A 12,388-nucleotide genomic window follows, 5' to 3' on the forward strand; every position below is an offset into this window, starting at 1 on the left:
TTTGTTTATAATGCTTTTTTAAATTAACTTATTTTTCTTTTAAATAGTATTTTTCCCACAATTACAAATTCAGAAAATTTTTAGCATTCATTTCTAAAAGATTTTGAGTTCCAATTTTTTCTTCTCTCCCTCCCCTCCCCTCTTCTGAAAATGGTAGGCAGTTTGATATTGTTTATGCATATGCTCTCATGTAAAACATATTTTCATATTCATCACAGTTGTGGAAGAAGAAAGAGATGAAAAGTAAAAAAAAACATGAAAAAGAGTAAAATGAAAAAAACGCAAGCTCCAATCTGTATTCAGAGTCCATCGGTTCTGTATGCGAAGGGGGCAGCATTTTCCTTTGTGAGTCCTTTGTCCTTGTCTTGGATCATTGTGTTGCTGAGAGGAGCTGAGTCATTCCTAGTTGATCATCACATGATGCTGCTGATACCAGGTACAATGTTTCCCTGGTCCTGCTCATTTCACTTTGCATCAGTTCATACAAGTCTTTCTAGGTTTTCCTTTACTCTGTGTGTCTCTACTTCAAGTCTGTTTCTTGTAAGCAACATATTGTAGGATTCTGGTTTTTGATTCGCTCTATCAGCTTCTGTTTTACAGGAGTATTCATCCCATTCACACTCACTGTTAAGATTACTGCCTGTGTATTTCCCTCCACCCTGGTCTTCCTCCTGTTTGTCAGACTTTCCATTTGTAACAACACTCAGAAATAGTCATGGGAGAACGAAAAACCTGGAGCCACATCTAGGAAGGAAAAAGCAAATTTATCTTCTTTCAAGCTTTATACCTCCTTGGTGCCTAAGCTCAGGAACAGTCATAGACCCTTCACCATCCACAGACCCATAGAATATTAAATCTACAAAGGACCTTAGACATGACTGCTACCCTGCTTGACCCCCTCACTTTACAGAGGGGGAGACTGAGGCTGAGGGAGGGCAAGTCATGTAGTGAACTGATGGCTGAGCTGGGACCTGGTTCTTCCTGACTTCTGGTTTATCAATCTTTCCACTTGCCTGCCTTAAAGAAAGAGAGCTAGAATTTCCATTGGGGAAACAAAGAAGTTTCCATTCTTGCTTCTGCAAGTGTCCAGAGGTGTGTGGCTGCCAGCCAAGGTTGGTGCTTCTTAGATCCTGGGCCCTCTTATCAATCTACAAAGCACTTACAGGCAGTGACCCCAGGGATTGAGCAATGGGGCTGATGTTCTCTTCAGGGGAAACAGCTCACAGGCCCTTAGAGAGAGGACAGGTCAGCTCTGGGCTTGTGGCACTCAGCCAAGACTTTAGAGTGAATCCATACCTGTTTGCACTGGCTTTGGTATGACTGGAGCCAGCTGGGGCTTGGCAATGAAGCACTCTCTGCTGTGTGTAAGGCCCCCTTCTGGGTCCTGAAGGGCTTCCCATGGCCAGTCCCTGCCCTGAGAGATCACAGGATTTTAGAGCCCTGTGGAGCCTTTGAAATGATTCAAGTCAGCTGCCAGAATTTTGGAAAAGGAGCCAGACCCACACACTCTTCTGATCTCAAGTTCTGGGCTCAGTCCACCATACTGCCCACAGGTGAGTAGAAGCGATAAGACATGGGTATGAAACACAGGCTGTGTTACCTGCCAAGAGAGACACTTCCAAGGTGTTTGGACTCAGTGAGGTGTGGATGCTTCCCACTTGACCAGCTGGGGGGTGGCCTGGGACCTGGCTGGGGCAGCAGTCCTTGTCTTCTTGACCTCTGAGCCCCCTCCTCCCTGGTTTCCACCCCCTGGGACAGGGAATGGCCAGCCGGGGCAGCGAGGTGGCAGCAGCTGCTCATGTCAGCCTAGCTGCCTCCTGGTGGGGGGGGGGGGGGGCAGCACCTGGGTTGTGGCCTGCAGGCTGGGGAGGTACCTGAGGCTCTGAGAGCTAAAGGGGGTCACTCACAATCTCCCAGAGGCCGGATCTGACACACAGCTCTCCCACACTATCCCTGGATGCTGGGCTGACACTGACCAGTCAAGTGGTCAATGGCTCAATGGCAAACCTGATACCCCAGAGGAATGCCCTGAGGTTGTAGCTCCTTGCAGGGGTGGGCAGAGCCAAGGCCAGGCTCCTGCCCTCCCCTTCACAGGAGCTTAGTGTAGCCTGTGTTGTGCACGTGGAGACCATGCCCCGAGTGGCTCCTTACCACAGCCCACCCACAGACCCACAGAGTAGGTAGAAAATGCATACATTGTGCAAAAGAGGACCCAGCCTGTCAATAGGAGAGAACTGAGGAGGACAGGAGAAAGGAAGGGGCTTCAGTCCATAAACCCTTATTAAGCTCCTACTATGTGTCAGGCATACAGAGAAAATGGAAAGCCAGCCTCCGTCCTCAAGGTGCTCATGGCCGAATGGGAGGGACAACATGCCAAGACCCTCGGACAGATAGATACACACCAGACAGACAAGGAGAGATCCCCGCGGAGGCTGCAGAAGGGGGCCTCGAAGGAAGCCAGGGAAGCGCGGAGACAGAGGTGAGGATGGAGGGTCAGCACCCCGGCTGTGGGGGTGGACGGCCAGAGAACATGCCCCGAGGGAAGATGGGGCAGCCAGGACACCAAGGACGCTGGCCTGCAGAGGGTGGGTGGGTGTCCCGTGTAAGACTGGAAAGGTGTGTGTTGGGGCAGGGGCCAGGCTGGGACGTCTTCAAAGGCCAAACCGGGGGGTTGGGGTTGGAAGAGACCTCAGACCAGCCATGCCAAGCCCCTTCATCCGCAGACCAGGAAAGAAGCCCAGAGGCCGAAGGGGCCCCTCAGGATCGGGCAGACCCCAAGCGTCAGAGGGAGGCTCTCAGCTGGGGCTCTGGGCTGGATCGTCCCTGTCTCTCAAAGGCTTCTAGTTCAGAATGAGGAGGCACCTGGGGAAACTGAGGAGGCAGCTTCTGACAGCAGAGAAGAGGCAGTGCCCGCCTGGGCTCGGCCAAGGTGTTCTGGGCCACCGGAATGGCCTGAGCTCGCGTCTGTGGACCCTCACACCCCAACGGCTGGGGCCACTTCTCAGGGGATGGGGGGGGGAATTCGTGCTCAGGCACAGGTGGGAGCAGGGGAGACACCAAGGTGGGGGAGGAGGGGAGCACAGGGCCTAAGACCTGGCCCCAACAGGGACTTCTGGTGTGCCTACCAATCACTTTTGAGTGGAATAGTTTTCTGTTTTTGACCTGCTGATCTCAGGTCAGGACAACAACAAGCATCCCTGTAAAATTCTACCCATTGATTCTAATCTTCCACCAAAATCCCACGTGGGTGCCTCATCATCACCAGTAATCACTTATTAAATGCCTACTGTGTGCCAGGTACTGTGCTAGGCACTGGGGACAGAAAACCCAAAGTGTGGGAGTTCATGTGTCTTGTGTGGGTGTGTATTATGTGCCATATGTACATATCCGTATATGTTTGTGCGCCTGTATCTGCAGGTGTCTATATGTTTGTGTGTGCGTGTGTGAGGGCTCATGCATGCCACCTGTCCTGGCTCAGCAGGGACTCTCCTTTGCGTCTGCATGCTCCGTCCTTCGCCCAGAGCTGGCCACTTCCTGGGATTTCCCAAATGCTCAGGGGTGGCTCATAATAATAGTGTTCATCCCTTAGAAAACTGGAAAACTTCAAAAGAAGAGGACCGATGACCTCATGGGGTGACGTCAATGTGAATTGGACTTGAGTGAGGCAGAGCCGTGGGAATTCGCAGCCTCACTCTCCTCCAGAATCACTGAAGTCCAGTGGCGGCACAAAAGTCAGGATGACGGGCGATGGCCCGGGATGCAGTGGACGCCCTTGGCGTCTTCAATGTCTGACCAAGCTCTGAGAGCTCCACGCGCCTGCTTCCGCGCCTTCGTGGCTGTTGGAACGAACTATTCTCAGCCCCTCGTTCCGGCAGAGTTCGCCCATGCTTGGGGTACATATCCCCTGACTCAGCAGCGACTTTGAGGTCTGTTGATCACCCTCAGCCTGATTGAGCGTCTTCCCAGACAGTTTGAGCGGGACGTGGCTGCTTCCTGGAACCACAAGGTGTGGATGGACACCAACGATGGCGGAGCAGCCCTCCCCCCAGAGGGGCTGGCTCTCTCTGCACAACCCCTGGGGAGGGGTGCTCATGGATGGGAGCTTTAGGGCTCACCAAACACTCTACACAGATTGTTTCATTTCTTTGCTCTGGGGACCCCTGGGCTCCCTGTCCAACAACAGAACGTGGTTTGGGCAACACTGGGCTTTCCCCACTGCGACCTGGGTGGGTGAGAGGGAGGTTATAATCAGTCTGTGCTGAGCCGTGGGGCCCACCAGCGCCTCTTTCAGGGGCCAGGCCTCCGTTTCCTTTCAAGACGCTTGTACAGGAATGGATGGAAATGGTGGATGGTGGGATGGAAAGGGCCCGAGTCTGGGAGTCTGGAGTCCTCGGTCCATGTTCTAGTGCTGCTGAAAACTAGCTGGGTGATCCTGGGCAACTCACAGCCTCTCAGAAACTAGAGAAGGAGGGAGAGAGGGAAGGAAAGAAAGAAAGGGGGAGGGAGGGAATGAAAGAATGAGAGAAGAATGGCAGGAAAGAAGGAGGGAGAGGAGGAAGACTGGAACAGGGGCCCTCTGCCTCTGCGCCCCCCAGGCCTGTCGCTTCCAGGCCAAGCAGCTGAGACCTGAGGCAGGGACCTTTCCTGGGAGCAGAGGGAATCGGGGGGCGAGGCTCAAGGACGAGACTGAGAGCCATCCTTCTGCAGGATGGGACTGCCCCGGGAGATGCCCTCAGGTCGTGGGGCTTTTTTGGGTGCTGGCTTATCCGACAGCTTTGATTCCTGGATGGTGAACGGGGAGTTACATGGGAATGTGTGTGGCCATTAGGCTGGCTGGGCTCCTCATCCTTCAGCCGCTCTTCCCATTCTCTCCCCTCTCTTGTCAGGCCCCAGCCTCACCATCTCCCCAACCACCAGCCTGGCTTAAGCTGTTGGTAGCTTGCCTGGATGGCTCCTCTTACTTCCTGCTCTCCCTTCCCGTTCCAGTCCCTTCTCTGGAGCTGGCCTCCACACAGCTGCCAATGGGATTTCCTGCCTCCCCCAGACACTCCCTTGGGTGGTTTCCTCTTGGCTGGAGGGTTAAATATAAGCCCCCTGGCTGGCCTTCCGCCCCCTTCCAGTCTCTCGTTCCCAATAGATTTTACGTTAGTCCCCTGGCTCCCTCCACTCTGTCTCTCAGCCACACGGCGGGCCTCCTTGGGGTTCCCCTCGCAGGAGGGTGCCTCTTCCACTCCTGGGGGGTTGGCATAGGCCACCCCTGGCCCAGAGGGACCCCCTCCCACCTGGGCCTCTGGGAATTCCCCCCTCTGACTGTGGCCCAGGCCCAGGATCCCCTCCTGGAAGGTGCTGCATGCTGTCTGTGTGCGATTGCCTGTCATCTTGGGGAGCGGGCAAAGAATGTGGAGGCCAGAATCTTGGGAAGTGAAGTGAGTGCTGAAAACTAAAAAGTAAATAAACAAAATAGCAGAGAATGCAGGCTCTTGGAGGCTTTTGTACCCTAGCCCCTCGGGCAGCGCCAGGTACACAGTCGGCGCTTATTAAATGTGTCTGTGCTGACTTTACATGCCTATTGCACCACTGTGTGCAGGGCCAGTTTGTAGCTCCCCAACCCGGCACATGATAAAGTCTGATGTCTTGAACTGATTTCTGGCCCCATCTTTACACTGGGGACAAAGTCAGAGACAAAGGCTGAGCCTGCGGGCTGGAAGGCAGCTTCTGAGAAGGAGCTGCCTTCTGGAGGGCCTGCTCGGGGGCTAATCCCTCACAGAGGTGGGCACAGAGCCCTGGGTGGGGAGGGGAGAGAAGAACCAGCCCTGTCTTCCTTGAGGTCACATCAAGAAGGCAGCAGGCAGACAGTGTGCCTAGGAAAGGGTACAGCCGCACACCTTCCTGGGCTGAGCGCACCTCCCCAAGGGTGTTCTATGGGCCTGGCACCCAGTGATGGTGACCAGGACCATAGAGAGCTAGCATGCAGACTGCAGCAAGAGCACCAGGGTGGGATCATGGAGGGGCTTTGGAAGGGCCTTTGGGGCACAGCCCAGCCCGTCCCATAGCAGGTGACTGAGCTGAGACCCAGAGGGAGAAAAGGACTTGCCCAGAGTCACTGAGCTGGGATCTGAAGGCAGAGCCTCCATCTCACACCTGGAGCTCTGCCCCCCACCCTCTGCTGCTGCTGTTGTGAGCCAAGGTTACTTGTGATGCATCCAAACTGAGGCCCAGGGTCCTTGGAATTCTTCAACACCAGTCCAGAAGGACACTGAGCCCCAGGGGCTCCCAAAGGCTGTGGCTTGCATTAGTCTGGTGCCTGATAAACCATGGTAAGCAGCCATTTGTCCCTTGTGCCACCTCCTCCAGGATGCCCACCCAGGCAACAAAGCCTGCCTTGTCATTTGCCATTGCCATAGACTTTGAAAGCTGGGTGCCCTGCCCCTGTGGAGAGTTCCTTGAGGTCAGGGCTGCGTCTTCCGTGTCTGTTCCTGCTGTGTCTGATCTGGCTCACAGGAGGCCAGGCCAGAGGGGCTCCTGAAGGGCAGCCATTAAGAACTGGCTCTGGACCTCAGTCCAGAAACTCTGTAAAATGGGACTGCACATGACATATGGAAGGAGAGCTAGATGTGAGCCAGAAGACTCAGCTTCAGCTGCCAGCTGTGACACTTCCCTCTGGTGAGGGGCCTGTGACTCTCTTAGTGTGGGCTTCATAAAATGAATGGAGTCACTTGGATTTGAAAGCCCTTCCATTCTCTTACATCCTGAGACTCTGCTCCAAGCTGTCGGTTGGAGACTACCAGGCAGCACACTGGCCAGAGCGCGGGGCCTGGCATTGGGAGAGCCTGAGTTCAAGTCCAGCCTCAGACACTTACTGCGTGACCCTGGACAAGTCACTGAACCTCTGTCTGCCTCAGTTTTGTCATCTGTAAAATGGGGATCATAATGCACCTCCCTCTCAGGATTGTTGTGAGGGTCAAACAGACAATATTTACAAACCTCTTTGCAAACCTCACAACTGGATACCAATGGTGGCGATTAGAATTGTAGGAAATGTGTGTAGACCTGAGGCCACCACATACATAATGGTAGTTCTTGCTATCCAAGATTCCTGCAGCCTGAAGGGAGGCTGGGCAAGCTGGGGCAGGTGGAGGTGGTGGAAGGCACTCGGAGGAACATCCAGGCTGCTCAGGGAATGCCATGATCCATGGGCATCATCCAGCCCAGCGCACACCGACTGTGCCAACCCCATCATTCCAAGCCACTCCCCCCCATGCAGCGTGGGCCTGGGCTGTGGGGTCCCCACCCCTGCCTTGCCTCAGAAATGCTGCCTAGATACTGAATGGACTTGGACAGAAGCTCTCCAGGACCAAGGCTGGCCATGACACCCAGTGCCAGCGAAGCTGTGTTTCAGATTTCATCCCTGAACTGAGTCGGGCTTGGCGCCCAAGGTTCCGTTCCTTTTTATTTTTTTTTTCATATTAAACAGATTTTCCCATTAGTCATGTTGTAATGAATTAGAACCCATGGGAGGAGGCACGAGAAAGAAGAAACAAAAACAAAAATTGAAAACAGGCTGCTCTGGTCTGCGCCTGGCTCTCGCAGCATCGTCCTCACGAGCCCTTTGGAATTGTCTCAGGCCCCTGCATCGCTAAGAAGAGCGAAGTCTCCCAGTGGATCAGTGTTACAATGTTGCTGTTACTGTGCACAAAGCTCTCCTGGTTCTGCTCCCTCACTCCGCTTCAGTTCATGTGAGCCTCCCAGTGGATCAGTGTTACAATGTTGCTGTTACTGTGCACAGTGTTCTCCTGGTTCTGCTCCCTCACTCTGCTTCAGTTCATGTGACTCTTTCCAAGGTTTTTCTGAAGCCTGCCTGCTCATCGTTCCTTATAGCACCATAGTATTCCATTCCATTCAAATACCACAACTTGTTCAGCCATTCCCCAATGGATGGGCATCCCTTCAATGTCCAGTTCTTGGTCACCACAAAAAGAGCTGCTGTCAATATTTTTGTACAAGTGGGTCCTTTTCCTATGTATATGATCTCTTTGGGATATAGCCCTAGAAGTGGTATTGCTGGGTCAAAGGGTATACACATTTTTATGGCCCTTTGGGCATAGCTCCAAATATTCTTCAGAATGGTTGGATCAGTCACAACTCCACCAAAAATGCATTCGTGTTCCAATTTTCCCACATTTTCTCCAACATTCATCATTTTCCTGTTTTGCCATGTTAGCCAATTGGATAGGTATGATATGATATCTTAGATTTTGATTTGCATTTCTCTAATCAATAGTCATTTAGAGTATTTTTGTATGACTATAGATAGCTTTAGTTTCGTCATCTGAAAACTGTCTATTCATATCCTTTGACTATTTATCAATTGTGTAATGACTTATATTTTTATAAATTTGACTCAGTTCTCTATATATTTTAGAAGTGAGGCCTTTATCAGAGACACTGGCTGTAAAACTTGTTTCCCAGCTGTTCACTTCCCTCCTAAGCTTGACTGCGTTGGCTTTGTTTGTGCTTGGCACCTGCATTTTTCTCCTGGTTCTGCTTTCTTCATAAAGTTCTTCCCACTCTTCTGAATTCCCTTGTTTAGGCATTCCCTGGTCAATGGCCACCCACCTTGTTTCCAGTTTGGTGCAACCACAAAAGGTGCTACTGTCACTGTATGGGGATGGATGGACCCTTTCTTGGTGCCTCAGATTTCCTCCCTAAGGACATGTACCCAAGGAAGGGGGTAGCTGGGGTAAAGAGAAGTGAGGGATTTTCCAAGAGAAATCCAAATTGTTCTCTGATGCATTGCCTGCTGTGGCTGAGGGTATGAGTACACATCTGTTTCCTGGCTGAAAGCCCTGACTATGGGCATTTGTACCCACTGAGGCAGGGCTCTTCCCACCCAACAATGACTGAACATAAGCTTCCTGCCTGCTCCCAGGGGAACCCCAGAGGCTCTGTCCCACTCACCCACCCACCCCTCATCACTTTGAGCCTAGGTCCCTCCCAAGCCTGGGGTCCTGAATCTCCTCAAGCTGTAGCTTTGCTCCTCTTTGCCAATTTGCCCCTGAGAGGCTCTGTTTCGAATTTCTCTTAGCATCGGTGGGTTAGGATACTTCTGCTAGGATCCTTGATGGCTTGAGAGCACCTCATGTCTGACCCCCTGCGCCTTGATGAATGGTGCTTGGGATGCCCGGGTGAGTGGCCTGCAGGGCCTGGCTTTGGGACCATGCCCAGAGATGGGGAAGTTCCTCTTGCTTTGGGGGGAATTTTTAAAAGAGCATGATGGTCACTTCTACATTTTCAGAAGGCTTTCCACTCCATGATTCAGTGAGAAAGACTGGACAATGAGAGTCATCCACATTCTAACATTGAGTGATGGGTCACCCATCTCGGTGGTAAGTGCAGGCGCCAGGGTCCAGGGTCTCTCCCTTGCCCACACCCAGAGGAGCTGCTTCTAGTTGCTAGGCCAGGCCTGCCCACCCACTCCAGTACTTTTCCTAAATGCTTGGGAATGAATCCAGGAGGGCTGTTTACAGAAAGCTTCCTGGGGAACCAGACAGAAGGTTCTGAAGGAAGGAGACCGAGGGCCCATTGTCCCTCCTGGGCCAGGGCTCAGTTTCTATTTCTCCTTGAAAGGTTTGTGCTGTGAGTGTCTAAGGCCAGTGGGGCTCGTTAAGGGGGCTTTCCACCAGCAGTGGCCTGGAGGGGGCTGAGCTGGGCTCCAGGTTCCCTCACCCCTCTCTTTGGTCTCCAGCTCCTGGCCAGTTCCCTGGCCCTTTGCTTTTCCTTTTCCCCTCCAAGAGTCCAGACAGTGCCTTTCCCAAGATTTCTAATGGCATGCCCACAGCCCTGTTTAGCCCCCCACACCCTTACTGCCTCGGTATCACACAGTTGGAAGGGACCCCAGGAGCTGGCTGCTCTTACCAAGAGTCCCCTTGGCCCCCTCCTGGTCAGTGGTCATCCAGCCGCTGCCTGAAGATCATCAGGAGGGAGCGTTCTTTCCTTAGCTGGCCCCCTTAGTCTGCTTTGGGGGTGCCCCATAGGTAGGGTACTCTTCATGCTGTGAAGCCCCCATCAGCCAAGAGGAAACAAGAGGCCACTCCCACTCACCATTTCTGTTCTGCCCCAAGATGGAGCACAGGAAGGTGAATGAATGCTTCTGGCCCATGCCAGATCTTCAGGTCATTGGAGTCCATGAGAGGATGCCTCCTGAGGCTTCTCCCAAGCTAAACAGCCCCAGATCCTCAAACTTGTCCTTGGATGGTGGGTTTTCAAGGGCCCTGGGCCCAGAGAGAGAGCGTGGAGGGAGGGAGAGAAAGGGACAGAGAGAGACAAAGACAGAAAGGCAGAAAGAGATGGAGAGACAGAGAGACAGACAGAGAAAGAGAGAGACAGTAAAAGAGAAAGACAGAAAGTCAGAGACAGAGAGGCAGAGAGACAGAGACAGACAGAAAAAGAGAGAGACAGAGACAGCAATAGAGAAAGACAGAGAGAAAGAGAGAGACAGAGACAGAGAGAGAGACAGAGATAGAGCAAAAGAGAAAGACAGAGAAAGTCAGAGACAGAGAGGCAGAGAGAGAGAGACAGAGACAAACAGACAGAGAAAAAGAGAGAGACAGAGACAGCAATAGAGAAAGACAGAGAGAGAGCAAAAGAGAAAGACAGAAAGTCAGAGACAGGCAGAGAGAGACAAAGACAGAGAGATAGACAGAGAAAAAGAGAGAGACAAAGACAGAAAGGCAGAGAGAGATGGAGAGACAGAGAGAGACAGAGAAAGAGAGAGAGACAGTAAAAGAAAGACAGAAAATCAGAGACAGAGAGTCAGAGAGACAGAGACAAACAGAGGAAAAGAGACAGAGATAGCAAAAGAGAGAGAGACAGAGACAGAGAGAGACAGAGAGATGAAAGCTGTAAAGGGAGTATTTGGAAGCTGGGTTGCTCCCAGTAGTCAGAGTCGTTCAAATAGGGATTAAAAGTTTGTTTTTTTATTCCAATGAGCTGTTTCTTTTCTCTAGAATAAAGGTAGGCAACCCATTTCCCTGTCTGGGCCTCAGTTTCCTTCTCTGCTCATGACAAAGAGATGTAGATTAAACCACCTTTAACGGACCCTTCCATAGCCCCGAAGTTTCGAAGACTGAGGGTCGGTCAGGGACTCATCCCCCACCGCCAAGGACTTTCAGAAAGCCCTTTGAGAAGAGAAAGGGCTTCAGAGAAATGCCTGGCAAAGACCAGTGGTCAGCCTGGGCCCTCGAGTGGTCTTCAGGCTCTCCTTTCTCTTCTGTCCCTCCTGCCTTTCTTGCTGAGGCCCTCGGTCCAGGCAAACCTAATGTGGAAACTCGGGAGGACCCAGGCCTCTGCCCTTTGGACCTTTTGCAATCTTCTGTGAACTTCTTATCCCAATGAGCTCAGCACTGAGCCCTATATAAGGGCAGCTCCAAATGAGGGGGCTCATTTTCCCCAGCAGGCAGCCACAGCAGGAGAACTCAGTCAGCCAGCCAGCCAGTCAGCCCAAGGGGACTCAAGACGGGTTTGGGAGCTCCCAGGAGGCCCCCTCCCTGGCGGGCCACCATGGGGCCCTGGGGCACCCTCCTGCTCCTGCTGTTGATGCTGGGTTCCAGCTCCTCCCGTAAGTTCTGGGCATGTGGGTCCGGGTGCTGGGCAATAGACCCATGAGCAGAAACCTGTTCGATCTGATCTGGAGAAAGAAACCAGGCATGGAGGGAGCTCTCTAGATGTCTGGCCTGAGGGCCCAAGCAAAGGCCTCGGCACCCTGTTTCTGGTGGGGGGGGTTGGAGAGGGGCTGTTTCTCCTTCTCTGAGCCCCCCCCAGCACAGTGATGATGCCAGAGGTGGGGAGCCCCAGGGTTGGGAAGGAGCACTGCCCAGGGTGGCAGTGGTTATGGGAGAAGGAGCCCCCAGAATGCCCCCAGGCACAGAAGCCCTGCCTTAGTGGGCACTGATATCCAGGGCCCATAGCCGAGCAGCAAGACTGCTGTTAGCAAACAGGCTTTTCCCAGAGGCCATCATAGCCTGGAGAGCAGGCAAGATCAGGGAGCACAGCCTGGTGCACTTTGGGGGAAGGGTGGGGAGTCTGCAGGGGCTAGGATCAGGCTCTCACCATGCTTTGTTTCTCTCCTTTCCCTCCAGAAGAGGAGGGGTCAGAAAACCAGAGCCCAACCTGTCCAAGTAAGTCTCTGGAGAGCCTGGGTGCTGGGGGTGGTGGGATTGGGGATGCCCTGGGGGACAAGGGCCCAGATCCAGAGGGCTCAGGGCCCCAACTTCCCCCCAGCTTCCCAGGGCTGAGTCCTCCAAAGCGAACATTGTGTTGCTGTTGTGGGTGGGATAATTAATCATTGATCAGTGGGCTCCTGAGTGGCCTCTGATGGGAAGGCCAGACT

The 12,388-nt window shown here is 52.9% G+C and overlaps 1 protein-coding gene across 1 annotated transcript in view; it reads left to right on the forward strand.

Moving 5' to 3' along the window:
- Positions 1-11,559: 11,559 nt before the first annotated feature.
- The window catches only part of APOB (apolipoprotein B), a 35,018-nt gene continuing 34,189 nt past the window's right edge, over positions 11,560-12,388 (forward strand). Inside the window, exons 1-2 of the mRNA XM_069102981.1 lie at positions 11,560-11,617; positions 12,138-12,176. Of these exons, the coding sequence (XP_068959082.1) occupies positions 11,560-11,617; positions 12,138-12,176 (97 nt within the window). The remainder of the gene's footprint in view (positions 11,618-12,137; positions 12,177-12,388) is intronic.

This window comes from Petaurus breviceps, unplaced genomic scaffold (assembly GCF_028583685.1).
Source record: "Petaurus breviceps papuanus isolate PSGF00001 unplaced genomic scaffold, PetGlider_PUasm1.0 559, whole genome shotgun sequence".
NCBI classification, from domain to species: domain Eukaryota; kingdom Metazoa; phylum Chordata; class Mammalia; order Diprotodontia; family Petauridae; genus Petaurus; species Petaurus breviceps.